Source organism: Perognathus longimembris, chromosome 3, assembly GCF_023159225.1.
Source record: "Perognathus longimembris pacificus isolate PPM17 chromosome 3, ASM2315922v1, whole genome shotgun sequence".
NCBI classification, from domain to species: domain Eukaryota; kingdom Metazoa; phylum Chordata; class Mammalia; order Rodentia; family Heteromyidae; genus Perognathus; species Perognathus longimembris.
Window position 1 is genome coordinate 38716105 of NC_063163.1, and position 15629 is coordinate 38731733.

The 15629-nt window shown below is 37.3% G+C and overlaps 1 protein-coding gene across 1 annotated transcript in view; it reads left to right on the plus strand.

The window, feature by feature from the left end:
• Positions 1-9383, plus strand: part of Dnajc15 (DnaJ heat shock protein family (Hsp40) member C15) — a 53979-nt gene extending 44596 nt beyond the window's left edge. Inside the window, exon 6 of the mRNA XM_048341312.1 lies at positions 8324-9383. Within this exon, the coding sequence (XP_048197269.1) occupies positions 8324-8394 (71 nt within the window). The 3' untranslated portion in view covers positions 8395-9383. The remainder of the gene's footprint in view (positions 1-8323) is intronic.
• The last annotated feature ends 6246 nt before the right edge of the window (positions 9384-15629 follow it).

Here is a 15629-nt window from a genome sequence, read left to right on the forward strand (position 1 = left end):
AGAAAGCTTGTTTTATTTCAATGGGAAGAAAATAACACATTTTTAAACCAAAATGCCTCTTTGGCCTTACAGAGTGGAAGCCAAGAGTGTTTGGGACTGTGAAACTTAATTTTGCCCTTTCGCCACCCTTTATAATTTCTTCACCATTTTTGTTCAGACTAGGTTATTACTGGATGTTCAGGCAGTTGCAAATACTTTAATCTTCTATCAGTGCCTGTTTTCTTACCTTACTCCAAAGTAACTTTTCTGTTGGTTTTGTTACCAGCTGGTAGGATAAATTTGGAACTTCATGTGTGATCAACTATAATTTGTTACACATTTCATTATCAGGTTGTGCAAAGAAAGTGACACCAGAAAATTAAGTGTGAAAGCTGACTGAAAATAATTTTTTGCAACTAGTCATAAGTGAGCATTCAGATATGTTTTGGTAAAAAGTGAATTTTGCCATTTTAATTTAGTAAAAGATTAATGCAGTAAAAATCTCACATTCCTGATTTAATGGTTTCAGACTAATATAGATTGCCACTTTTGGTAAGTTGCTGAAAAAAAGCAGTTGGTTTGATATGAATGTCCAGTGAAAACAGAAATGGGGAAGGACCGGCTAAATTTGAAAAAATGTAGAACTTTAGAATTTCTTACAGGCTATGTAACTTGGTACTTCTTAAAGTGAAACAGACCTATGTGCAACAAGTTAAAAACAAAGTTGGGTGCTGGTGGCTCATGCCTATAATCGTAACTACTCAGGAGTCTGAGATCTGAGGATTATGGTTCGAAGCCCGTCTGGACAGAAAAGTCCCCATGAATCTCTTATCTCCAATTATCCACTCAAAAACCAGAAGTGGAGCTGTGGTTCAGGTGGTAGAGTGCTAGCCTTGAGCACAAAAAGGCTCAGGGACAGCACCCAGGCCCTGAGTTCAAGCCCCAGGCAGAAAGTTTGAGAAGGGGCTGTTTGGGACTTGAGCTTAGGGCCTTCCACTTGCTAGGCAGATGCAGTACCATTTGAGCCATGTCCCTAGACCTTTTTTGTTTTAGCTATTCTTTTAGATAGTCTCATATTTTTGCCAGAACCAGCCTAGACTATATTCTCTTGTTAATGTCTCCAGTGTAACTAAGATGGCAGGTGTGTGCTACCACACCCAGCAAATAGAATCCTATAACAATTTAACATTACTGTGATGTCCAAATATATGTTCATTTTGTATTATATGAATGTAATGTTCCTAGACTCAAGAGGATAAAGCTTAGTGACATAGTACTTGCTAATTAGCATTAATGAAGGTATATGTTCAATCACTAACAACACAAAAGGGAATGAAAAGGGAGGGAAAGAGGGAAAGCATGAATCCACTGCAGATTGGGAATTAAACAAAATACGATTTATGTCTAGGATAGTTCTAGCAGAGGATCACAATAGCTCAATAGCTATGTACATATGACCTTATGAAATGGTGCTAATCTATATGAACTACAAGATATGAACACAAGAGCATAAGGTCCACCCCCAGGAGGGCTCCATGCAGATTGGCCCCCCAGTATGAGCCCAGTACCTGCATTATGTAGGTAACTGGCACACCTGGAGGCAGTTACCACTATCCTCCGGAGGTCACATCCAACCCGCCTGGCCATACTAACGCCTTTCTCTATATAATCTGGCTCAACTCTAGTCCCCGGCTCTCCTTCCTTTTTTCTTACTCCCTTTCTCTCTTTCTCTTTCCTTTTCTCTCTTTTTCTCCTCTTCCTTCCCCTCTGTCTCCCAGCACCTCCATCTTCTGTAGGCTGGCAATTTGCTCTCCCCACAATAAACTCCTTTCTTCTGAACCCTGTGGCAGGTTTCCTTTCCAGCAAACCTACAAAGAGGTGGGGTTTTTTGTTGTTGTTTAGTCATTACTTCTTTTTTCTTTCATTTTTTTTCCCTTTGCTTTACCCCATGGTCACTGTTTTTGGTGTTTTTTTAAATTTTTTATTCCAGTACCCTTTGTCTTGTATATAAGTTTGTCTGAATTGGGGATGGGAAGGAGAATCACAGAAATGGTGAGACAAAGGACAAAGGGTGAACCAATACAACAGAAATACTCACAAGACACTGTTTCAAATTAACTTTACCACTTGGGTGGGAGGAAGAGGGGGGAGGAAAAGCAGTACAAAAGGAGGGAGGGGGCTAACACTACTAGAAAAAAATGTTCTAATTTCCTTACTTATGTAGCTGTAATCCTCTCTGTATATCACCCTTACAATAAAAAAAAAATACTTCTTCACTATAATTTGAGAAACACTGATATAATCAGTGCTGGATCCTAAATCAAGGCTGGAAGGACTGGGCTTTGAACTCAAGACCTAATGCTTGCTAAGGCAGGCTATTTACCATTTGAGCCACACCCTCAGCCCTTATTGCTTTAGTTGTTTTTCAGGATGTGGTAGGGTATCCTGCAGTTTTGCCCAGGCCTGATTGATTGGGCTACCACATTGTATGGGCTTACTTATTTTTAAATTTTAATCATAAAGGTGATGTACAGAAGGGTTACAGTTATATAACTAAGGTAATGAGTACATTGAATAGTGTTACCCCCTCCCTCATTTTCTCCCACTTTCTTTTCCCTCCCAAGTTGTTAAGTTAATTTCCAATGTAGTGTCTAGTGAGTATCACTGTTGAATTGGTTCACCCTTTGTCCTACCCTTTCTTTGATTCCCCTTCCCTTCTCCAAATCAGATAAACTTATATACAAGACAAAGAGTAAAGAAAGCAAACACAGTGACAACCAAGGAATAAATCAAAGGGCACTCTCTGTGTGGGGGAGAGGAGAGTAAATAAAAACAGTACAATTTTAAAAAAAAACAACCAAAAACCTCTTGTTTTCATTTCTTGGAGTTCATTTTGATAAGCATCATTTTATATTGTCCCTTTCATAAGGGAATGGAAAGACCTGAAAAAATTGTATTAAACCATGTAAGCCAGACCCAAAGAAACATAAGCTGCATGGTTTCTCTCATATGTTATAACTAGAATATGTCTAGGATATTCTTAGCAGAAGATCACAATGGCTCAATAGCACTGTATGTATATGATCATACAAAATGATGCTTATTGAAATGAACTTCAAGACATGGAAGCAAGAGGGGTTTTGTCTTGTTTTTTTATTGTATGAGTTTTGAGCCTAAGCCTCAAGAAGCATTGTAGACTCAGCAAAGCTACCATTTGAAGAACACCAGGCTCTTGAAGGGAAAAAAAATAAAAGAGTGAGACAGAGCCCTGACAAAGGAGAGCTAAGATCCTAGTGAGACCATACAGTTTAGAATCACCACCCAGCTAATCTACAGAATAGTGAGACTTTTTTTTTAGTTGTTACTTTTCCCACTATTTAGAGATGGCTTCTTTTGCAGAAAATACAGATGCACAAAAGGTCCTATGATGCTGCAGGAATAACTAGTTCACCAAAATATAAAATAAAAAAATAAGCAGAACCACTGGAAGGAGGGCAGTTGTGGTTTCACTTACCTCCCTCTTAGAATTACTACATAGAGTGTTGGAAACCTGAGCAGAGTATATTGTGCAGAAGTGGAGAAAGAGTAGATCAAGGAGAAGAAACACCCACTGTGTAGGTCCTGAAATGAGAACACACTGTATGCTTCCGGAATGAGAAGAAGGCCAGCCGGAGCGCAGCAAAGCAATGGGGAAAGTGGAAGAAAATATAACTGGAAGGGAAGTTGGGACCCACGTGATGGGGTGGTTTGCAAGCCATACTAGGACCTCAGGGCTTTTTTTTTTTTTTTTTTTTTTTTTTGCCAGTCCTGGGGCTTGGACTCAAGGATGAACACTGTCCCTGGCTTCTTTTTGCTCAAGACTAGCACTCTGCTACTTGAGCCAAAGCGCCACTTCTGACCATTTTCTGTATTTGTGGTGCTGGGGACTGGAACCCAGGGCTTCATAGATAATAAGGCAAGCACTCTTGCCACTAGGCCATATTCCCAGCCCTCAGGGCTTTATTTTTAAACATTAAGGGAATGATACTACTTGATTTATGATATTGGAAGGCTACTTTGGCAGCTATGGAGAAAACGGAGTCAAGAGTAGAAGCAAGGATTTAGCAGAGAAAATTGTAGTAATCCAAGAGAGAATGATACTGGTTTAGACTAGGGTTGTTTACAGTAAAGGAAGTAAGAAATGGTCTAATTTAGAACATACTTGGAAGGGAAAGCCAAAAAAGCTGGGAGAGAAAAGGTGAAGAAAGATAACCCAGAGTTTTGGCTAGAGCACTGGTTAAAGAAAAAGAAAACATGTTATATTGAGGAACTTGATCTGTGCACCATGAGATATTCAGATTGTAGCATGATGTGGATATGAAAACCCTCTGTGCCTTTGTGAAGGCAAGAATGGTTTCTGCTAAAAAAATAATCGCCACAAAACATTTGACTTTTATCAGGAAGATAGCTCTTGTAATTATTTTATTTTATTATTTTTTTGTGTTCATGTGTTTTTATTTTTTTAAACTGGTTATATTTGGGATAATGCCTTGCTTCTAGCCTAGGAAAACTAGAATCCTACCAGGTAGCTACAGGTGTGAGCCTCAGCTGCCCAATTTCAGGGATAGTTACTTTAATTCCTGCCCCTACGACTGTATGTCTCACAGCTACTAAAAGCTCCCCAAAGCTCAGAATGAGCCACTTTAGGCAAATTCTTGTTTTAGAGACTAGTTCTCATTGAATCTGTAATCTGTATTTCTTCCTTATACTTCAGGTAATGTATGCTGTTTTCAGGTACATTCTCTTGAATATTTAAAAATATGAGCCAAGGGAGGTGTTAGCAAAATGTGTACACCATTCTTTTGAAAGAAGAAAAAAAGAAAAGGAAAGAAAGGGAAGAGGAAGAAAGGGAAGGAAAGAAGGATCTTTGAATCGCTCTGAAGAAAAAAAATAGCATTATTTATTTTAAAAGAGTTCTCGGTTTGTATATGTCCACGTATATGAATATAAAATAAAATGATTTTAGGGGCTAGGAATGTGGCTTAGCGGTAGAGTGCTTGCCTAGCATGCATGAAGCCCTGGGTTGATTCCTCAGCACCACATAAACAGAAAAAGCTGCAAGTGGTGCTGTGGTTCAAGAGGTAGAGTGCTTGCTTTGAGCAAAAATAAGCCAAGGACAGTGCTCAGGCTCTGAGTTCATGCCCCCAGGCCTGGAAAAATAAAATAAAATGGTTTTATTTTGTTCAGTTGTATTAGGGGAGCTTTGTACATGTTTACCAGGTGCCCCACAACATGGTCAATTTAAGTAAGTATTCTATATGCAGTTTAAAAGAAGGTATATGTTTTCTTCATATGTTTTGAGGCTAAGTTATTAGGTATATTCAAATTTATAATTGCTTTATCTTACCAGTAGACTGACTGAAGCACCGTGAAATATTTACTATTTGCACTTTCCTAAACAGTTTCTCATCTTATAATTAGAATAGCAATGCCATATTTTTAAAATTTATGTATATTTTTCATTATTTAAAAAGTCTTTAATCAACATGTCATTTATTGATTTTTATGAATAAACTATTGTGATAATTTACGTTGACTAAAATACATCCATTTAAGCATAGACTTAGATGAATTTTGATGAATATGTGCATCCATGTGGCCACTAATGTAAGCTATAACCATTTCCATCCATTCCCAAAAGGTTCTTTGGTGGTGCTTCCCACTGAAGATCCCTTTTCACAGTTCTCCCAGTCACTGTTGTGCTTTGTATCACCACAGATTAAATGTGTCTTTTCTACAGTTTCATGGAAATGGACTTGTATAATGTATACTATTTGGCATCTAGTTTCCATAGGAGAAAATGCAGCTCAGAATATTGGGTTCACACATGTACTTCCCTTATCTCCAGGAGCTTGGCTTGAAATGTGACTAACTTGTTAGCTATTCCTTTATGCGGTTGTTGGTACTTTATTCTCATGGTTATCAATAGAAAGGTTTGTACTATAATTGACAGTTAAAGAGAGCTAGAAATAGAATTCTGGAAATGTATAGTAGAAGCACAAATGTACAAAAAGACTAAGACCAAAGTTGAGTATTCAAATTAAATGTAATTCAGTGTTTGCCTCCAGAAAACAAGACCATATTTTTTCCATTAAGTATAGGATATTCATCCTATGTTGTATCATCAGGATTTATCACCACAAACTAGAACTTTTAGCAAGGCACATTTAGTAGAGGTTGTAAACGGTTGGAAGGCTTGAAGGAGTAAGTTCTGCACGAATGGCAATGCAGTTACAGAACTGCGTGTTCAGGAAAGCTTCTGCCTCATAGACCAGCACTGCAAGTGTATGAGAAGCACACATATGACACCATTGTACTGTGCTTTTTACATTCTAGCAGCAATAATCAAGAAGAAAGCATTTTCCTCACTTCAGCCTAAGTCTCAAAAGAGTGCTTCTAACTGAATCAAGAAATAAGTGAAGAGAATATAGGAATTAAGTTTTTGTCTCAGAAACTTTTCCAAGTCTTGGGAGGTTGATTGGAAATTATGACAGCCAATCCAAACTTCCTACCATGTGCATAAATTGAAAATGTAGTACCCCTTTGATGTAATGAGAATAGGTGGTAGAAAATTCAACAGTATTCTGAATAAATTTGTCTTTTTTTCCTCTAATATTGCATCAATAAATATGCTTAATAAGACTCAACCTTCCATGCCTTTGATTTTTCTCCAACTGGTATGTGATACTAAGATATTAGCCTTATAGACTTAAATACCCAGAATGCATATTAATCATTTTAAGATTACGTTTGAGTACAGTTAGTATTTTATTATTTTGTTCAACAAAATAATACCCAACATCTTCTTGATAAGTCTAAAAATGTGAACAGCATGCCAAGATAAACATGATCAATTCCAAGGTCATTTTAAGAGGTAATCGTGAAATTAACTTACTTTATAACCATGTGGGTTATGAACTTTCTTTGTAATTCTTATCTTGTATTCTGGGCCACTGATATAGCCCTTAAGTGCTTATAATAATTCAGATCTTGAATGAAAATGTCAAATGTTTTCCTCAAGGGCAAAGAGCTAAATATAGCTTCCTCCAGCACTGCTCGCTCTTCTACAATTCCTGTTTGTTCATGTTTTCCCTGCTTTCCTCTTCCTTTGTAAGATGGGTTGTACATTACCAATAAAAGACCTGAGTAAAGTTTGGACAGTTTATATATATACTAGCTCAATTTTTTTTGGTCTGTTACTGAGGCCTATAGATATTTTCAATATCTATAGATGGTTTTCACTTAAAGAGAGAATATAAACTAAAAACAAAACACAAAGAGACCGGTGAACTGTAATATGATTGTTAGCTCAAGCATCAAGCAATGACAGTATTTAGGGGTAAAAGACAGAAGGAATATGTTTAAATAGCTTTAATATGACAGTTTTGAGGCTAGTATTTTTGTATGTGGAGTAGGTACTAGTTGTGATTTATAATGATCCTACATTTGAAATTCACCTCAATTTTCCTCTTACTGTTTTCATTAGAATTCATTGCAAAGAACTGACTTAATTTTCCTTTAGAACACTGTAAATCGAAGATGACACTCTAAATATTCTTATAAGGTCATTTCAGAGAACAGGGAGAATTTCCCCTGATAATTTTGCTATTTCTCATTTATTAATATTCATTAACTCATCCATATCAGGTGATATTGTATAATTACCTTTTTAAACACATCCATCTATTTTTGTGAAATCGCAAGACTTTTAAGCCTTTAAAAGACCCCTTGCATTGATTTACCTCCTTCTACTTAAAGATAATGATTATACCTTGTTCTTTAAAAAATTCATGAACAAAAAACAAAACAAAACTTGTTACTTTGATTACCTAACTATCCACTTACTATCAAGAAACTCTGTGGTAAAATGTTTGTTTCGGAGCCCCAGACTTGGTGGTAGATATCTGTAATCCCAGCGTTTGGGAGATAGAGACAGGAGGATTATGAATCTGAGGCCAGCCTGTGCTGGAGATCATGTATTTTAAAAAAAGAAAAGAAATAGTCTGAATGCCAAATGTTTTACCAGTGAAATGTTTGAGTGGTTTTCAAATTATTTCTGGTCAAATTTCTTGTTGTTTTTCCTAGTTGGATTGTTTGGATTTCCCAGTTTGGATTGCTGGATATCTGAAATATCCAGTTAAGCAAACATGTGTTTTGATTCCTAATAAGTATATAGACTAATTTGTCAGAGGATAAATGTGTAGAACACCCAGAATTATAATTGTTTTTTTCCTCTACTGAGCACTTCTTAAGATGTTAGTAATGAAGTGTGTTTTAATCCATTTATTTTTCTTTGTCCTCTTAGGTGGATCTCCATACTTAGCAACCAAAATAAATGAAGCCAAAGACTTGCTAGAAGCAACCTCCAAACATTGATTGATTACACCAAAGGGAGAAAAATGTGGGACTTCTAAACTCTGGTGTTAATTTCCAACCACATATTGACTATAATCTTCCTCCATCTTTAAGATAAGTAGCAATAAAAGATTAATAGCCATGCTTTTAAATTTTAAAGAAACACGTATCTTTTATAGCTGATATTTTTTCTTATTTTCTGTGTGATATTAATACTTTTAAGATTTCTTGATAATATTAGTACTCAAATTCCCCACTGTTCCCCTCTACACATAGACACACACTCAGTATGACCACCATGAGTGCAACTAGGATTTATGAGTGATGAACAGACATTTTCTTATTGCTTATATTTGTGCCCTAGTTGTCTCTTGTTAAAGTATTTGAGGTTCTGTCTATTTAGGTGCTTTAGATTTTTTGAAAGCAAACAGTGGCTGCCACCTCATGGGAAAAGATTTGAAATATAATTTACTAAGTGGTGATTTGTAAAGTAATGATTAGGACTTGTTAAAGAATTCTGCTCTCCCTGAGACCATATAGCTAAAGCATGAGAACTTAAGAGAGCCACTAAAATGATTAAAGATTTACCAAATGAGCCCTTTGAGGAAAGACTGAAAAGAGCTGGGAGAAATCTGAGGAGCATATATTTAATAATAGTCTTCCTGTAATTTATATTTATTAAATTATTCATTCTGCAAATATTTATTGACCACATATGATGTGTAAGGCACTACAGTGGGTCCTCAGAGAGTTACAAGTATGAGCTAGTCATGAATCCTGACCCAGAGGAATTTAGAGAGAGAGAGAAAGGATAAATCATATAATGATAAATACTGTTAGGTAGGCTCAGATGATATATTCAAGTTCAAAAGAAGTAAAGAGCATTGTAAAGCGCAGCTCATCAGAGTGGGTTCATGGAACAAATGACATAATGCTGGGCTTTTAAAATTAGTAAGAGCCTGTCAAGCACAAAGTCCTAAGTGAAAAACCCAGAAGTACACATAAACATGAAAAACAAAGAATATTATCTTCCTATTATATGATCTTGGGCAGTTACTTAATTTGCAAGTCTATAACCCTCATTTACAAAGAAAATAGTCCTACCTCATAAGGTGTTATAAAAAATAGAATATACAAACCATTTAGTTATATAGCAGATGTTCAGAAAGTATTCTTTCGCAGTCCTATTTAATGTTTTGATCCTTTAGATAACCTTGGATTAAGGCTCAGGGTATATTTATTGTACTTTTCATCTGCAGTTTGAGTAGAACATAGAGAGGATATCTCAACCTTAATCTCCTCAGCACCCATTGAAACTGGGGAAAGCACATGTGTCTTCAAGGTGCAGCTGGTTGTTGTCTGGAAGCCTCAGCTTCTGTCTTCACAGGCTTCTCCATGGGGCTGCTAGAGCAACCACTGTTACAGGAAATAGCTATCCAAGAAATAGGAAGTTTATGTAGGTCTAGAAGTTATTAGGACATTACTTTTGAGTTATAGAGCCTGCCTACTTAACAAAGGGAAAGGATTGCCAAAGAAGAAGTGTAGTGAGGCAGGGAAGTCTTTTCTTTCCTTCCTAATCAAATCACTTATGATTCTAAATTTTTAAAAAATGTATCAATCAAGGTAGGCATAGGGTCCACATCTGTAATCCTTCATGGGAGGCTTAGGCTAGCCAGGAAATTTAGCAAGACCTTGCCTCAAATTTAACCTTCAAAAGAACTAGGGATTTATCTCAGTGAGAAAATGCTCACTTAGCACATACAGTTCCCTGGGTTCAATCTTCAGTATTACAAAAATAAGTCAAGTATAATTTAACTACAAGTACTTGAAGTTTAAGTTCAGAAAGTTTCAGATGACATGACTATTTTGGGCAGATATTAATTTAGTAATTCTGTAAATGGCAGTATAGTTATAAAATTGGATTCTGACCAAATATCCACCCTTCTTATTACCTATAAAAAGCTTATTTGAATGGTTACCTGTCCTCAGGAAATACTGCTTTTACATATTTGCCATCCTTGCATATTCTGCTTAATTAGCTCTGTTGAAATTGCAGCTTCTGTGTATTCTCACATCTTAGTCTGAAGGTACAGGAAAGGCCTCTTAGAAACAACGACTTTACAGTGAAAATATAAGAGCTAGGTGCCGGTGTCTCGTGCTTGTAATCCTAGCTACTAGGAAAGCTAAGATCTAAGGATAATTGCAGTTCAAAGACAGCCTGGGAGGGAAAGTCTATGTGACTCTTATCTCCACTAAATTAAAAAAAAACAACAACACAGAAGTAGAGCTAGTGCTTGAACAAAATAAGCTCAGAGACAGCATCTAGGCCCTGAGTTCAAGCCCCAGGACTTGCCACACACAGAGATAAAAAGGTTTCTTACTTGTTTGCCCATCAGAGCCATTAGAAATGACATACTCTGTGTGCAGAAATTTTTTTGCTTGTCATGGGGAACCTTGAACACAGAAAAACTTTTTGTGACTTTAAACACATTTTGCAATTAGCTTAAGAGAATTTGATGACATTCGTGGGAGCAAATGAATCAACCAGGACTTTAATGTGAAAAAATATGATGTTCCTCTGACCAAGCCAACTTACAGTAAGCTACAGAGACAGCAGTTCCTGAGAAGTGAAATATCCAGGTCAGCTCCCTCATCTCACACAGTGAAAACTACACATGTCCCCAGGCACACAATCCCTTTTCCTGCTGCTGCTCTGTTGGAGCTTCCAGCTACTGGAGGGCCAGAGGAGAGCAAGGAAACTCAGCCACATCCTCCTTCCTTCTGATGGAAAAGCAACCCAGAGAGCAAATCCTATTAACACAAGATTAGTATCATCTTCTTGTCAAAATCCTTTTGTGAGTTATGAGCCGAATTTTTATCTATAGTAGAATTTTATATACATTAGGAAATTAAAAATTTTGTTAGCATAATTTATTAGCTCAAAAAGTGGGGAAGGTTCTCTGGACTCATTTTTTTTATAGGTGGAATCTAAGTGATCTGGATCACTGCCCACCAGCAAAATTGCTAGGCATGGTAGACAAAGAAAATGTTCCCTCTAATGATTTTTATGAGCTGAGTAGCTATTGTTCCCAGCTGAGTGCTTCTTTCCTCTTTTTATTGTTGCTGAGCAAAAGAATTTATAAAAAGCTCTTTTTTAAATTAAAAACCCTGCTCAATTGAAATGCAAGTTCATTATGTAGTGTTCATTTCTGTTCTTGCCATAATAACCCTTCCTCTGCTATATTCAACAATGTCTGGCATCACCAGCTAACATCTTGAGTCTGAACAGATCATTTTATAGATATAGAAATATAGATATGCAATATTAACATGGAGTTTAATTTCAAATGGGCAGAATACAATCATTCAGGCTACATTTTGGTCCTATATTTCAAATGAGTACCTCACCTTATAAGGGAAAAATGCCTCTGGGAAAATTAAATCAACAGGTTGAAATACTGATTATTAATATTCACTGAATTATATTCTAAATGCCAAGACACCACACAGTTAATTTTCACAAACTAAATACTTGAATAATAGCTCATTTTTATTGAATGGCTAGACCAAACTTTCTATGTACATTATCTCTTAATTTTCATAGCTAACTTGATAACTACACTATTTTACATATACTTACTTTAAATATAGGTGCCTTTGTAAAAATACAGAAGTTCAGAGTTTAGGAACTTTTCTAAGATTACAAGTTTTGGAGTGGTGTGAACAGGATCCACAGTATTTGATTTGTATATTCTTTTCCAATTTTTTGCACTAATCTGTTGTATAGAAGGCAGTCAGTGGAAGGGGCTTTAATAGCTTCTGGCTCATTCTATGATGCTTCTGACCTTCGGTCATAACTGAGAATATATAGCCTTATGGAAGGATCCAGTGTCATGTGCATCATAATAAAGGGTAACTAATGTCTGATTCTGGCCTGAAAGTCTGTGACATTCCTCTAGGTGTACATAGCCATAAACGTGTATGTCCGGCCATAAAGTTTGGTAGTGTAGATCACTGTGACTTGGCTAGAGGGATCTCTAGGGAGACTTTATTAGAAATATTCACAGTTAGTGCATTCAAGGAGAATATCTAGATCAGGGCTCAGAAGACAACTCATAATAGGGTAGCCACAGACTGAGAAAGAAACAAAGAAATCATTCAGTATATTAACAGTGAAAACAAGACACTTGAAATACCATACAGCTAGTGAACGAAACTATGGCTAAAGAATACGACTGGGGGCTGGGAATGCAGTTTAGTGCTTGCCTAGCATGCATGAAGCCCTGGGATCGATTCCTTAGTATCACAAAAACAAAAAGCCAGAAGCTGTACTGTGACTCAAGTGGTAGAGTAGCTAGCCTTGAGCAAAAGAAACTCAGGGATAGTGCCCAGGTCCTAAGTTCAAGCCCCAGGACTGGGGGGGAAAAAGTACAACTGAAACAAGATATACCTTCAACAATTGAAAAGTATTTTAAAGGAATTTTTAACAGTACTGGGGTTTGAATGCAGAGCCTGGTACTTGCTAGGCTGGGGCACTACCACTTGATCCACATCTCCAACCTGACTTTTTGCTTCTTGTTTTGAAGATGAAATCTAGCAAATTTCTGCCTGGGCTGGCATTGAACTTGGGTCCTCCAGACCTCTTGAGCATCTGGGATTAAAAGTATGAGCCACCAGCCCGTAGCCATAGAAGAACTTAAAATTAATTTCTAGCTGTGGATGTAGTTGAGTAGTAGAGGCCCTGCCTAGACTGTACAAGGTGTGAGCTTGCAATTCCCAATACCACACATACAAAAGATCAAAAATCGCTTTGCATTATTACCAGTTGTAGACTGGATTATTTGTCCATGCCAAACTCAAAATTTGTCCATGCCAAACTCAAAATTATATTTGTACAATTCCATGATTGTCTAGTGGAATGGACGGAACTTTTAAAGTGGTAGCCACAAAAGAGAATGTCCGCCTGTTGTGTCGGCTCCTAAGGTGCTGCTATTTTAAGTGGCTAATGGAGAGGTGAACTTCACTGTAGTCTTGTTAAGAATATGGAAAAGATGAAAGCTGCAGGACTACTCCATCAGTCTTGGCAAGACCTGGATGATTCTGCACAAGCAAAAATGACTTGAAATACATGTACAGCCTCGCCAGTCCTTCAGCCAACTGAATGTTGTCCGATAGCCCTTCTCCAGAGCAGAGGTGGAATGCGTTTGTTTCACTGCAGATTTCACAAGTGCATTTCCGTTTTGGAACAAGCGTACAGGTTCTAAGTGCTGTTTGTATATAATCTTATTCTTTGACTTTTTGAAAAGTTAATTTTCAGTTCTATTTGTAAAGCCATTGCATTACATAGTCAGCATTACTTGAACCATTTGCCATTACAGAAAGAGAAATGCCTATTTGTATTTTAATAAAACTGGTGTAAAAGTGAGGCTTTCTTTGTTGCTGTTTTTGTTTTTTGTCTTGTTTGTTCATCTTTCTTTGGGAGGGTAAGGGAGGCCACAAAGTTGGAACATATTGCAGCAGAGGTACTCAGTACTCACTATGTTCTAAATGAACTATACAACTTCTGTGTGGGGACAGGAGAAAAAATGTAGGGAGAGCATGAGGGAAGGGGTGACTATCCAAAAAGAAATGTACACATTACCTGACTTATGTAACGGTAACCCTTCTGTACATCACCTTTATAATAACAAAATAGATAAAACTGGTATAGGAAGAAAAAGAGAATGTTTCCAACTCCCCAAGACTAATATTCATAACACACTTGTGAGCTCTGTGAAAATCAGATACACCTGTAGTCAAAAAGAAGTGCATTCCAGACCAGCTGGTGATGTTTTCATTTCTCCACTCCTGGACTGTTACTGCTTCTACCCTGTCGTGGGAGTAGGAATCCTTTACCTGGTGGTTTCTTTGCCTCTGGAGTGGGATGAGATCTGGTGATATTTTTCCTCTGATGAGAAGGGAGGTTTGCATGGCTTAGTCTCCCTGCCTCTGCTGCCCTGGGTGGTTTTGGGGTATCAAGTTACATAAAGGGCAGCATGTACATACAGATGCAGCCTTCCCTGATGCACCCCACTTGGATCTGAATTATGCATTATTCTTGGGCTCTTTGGTAGTTAGATATTCTGTTTACCTTCTACTGTATTTCACTTTGAACTTACCTATATGTTCTATTCCTGTTTAAGCTTCTACCTTATAAATAGGCATTCTATTTTCTCTTTATGCCAACAAATGGAAGTGTGGCTACAGTGTAAATAAATGAATTGCTGGTATGTTTGCTTCGATTTAAAAATCATAAACTGTAAGCTAGATAAAAATCTGTAGTTTTCCCAGTACAGTTAAAATAAAATCTGACTTGCCAAAATTGAATTTATACTCAATTTCTCTCGTAAGATTCTTGAAGAATAGCTTATGTATTAGATAATTTCATCTACATTGTGAGCTCTTTATTGAAAGACAATATGAGTCTTTTCTCTGTTTTACACCTCCCAGTATTTCATGAGATACTCTTATGCCTTGTTTATCCCTCAAGACAAGATATTGACTGGCTTGTTCCTAGAGGCAACTACAGAAAACCAAATTCACAGATGTTGCCTTTTTCCAAATCTAAACGTTCACCTTTCATAGTAAGATAAGTGGGGGTTGGGAGAGGAAAGACCTAGAAATCAGCCCAACAATACCCTTCAAATTGACTTTTGTACCTATCTTGTAATGCAAATACCAGAGAAGTATCTGATTCTTTGGTTTGTTCCCTTATTTCTGGGCTCAGATATCTCTTATGAATTGTTGACCTAAAAGAATTTCACACATGGGCCTTTGTAATGGGAGTGAGTGCATACAACTGTCACCCCAGAATATATTATTAAGAATAGCTACACAAGGGCTGGGAATATGGCCTAGTGGCAAGAGTGCTTGCCTCCTATACATGAGGCCCTGGGTTTGATTCCTCAGCACCACATATACAGAAAATGGCCAGAAGTGGCGCTGTGGCTCAAGTGGCAGAGTGCTAGCCTTGAGCAAAAAAGAAGCCAGGGACAGTGCTCAGGCCCTGAGTTCACGGCCTAGGACTGGCCAAAAAATAAAAAATAAAAAATAATAGCTACACAAGTGAATCCTACACTGGAGCCCACACTGAAGAGAAAATGAGAAAGGCCAGCAGAATGTTCAGCTTCCAAGAGGAGGAGAATCCAGACAGAGATATCCTATGTTTCTCCACTCTACCCTTTCAATCTCTCCTCAGGTCTTATGTAGGAGTCCAT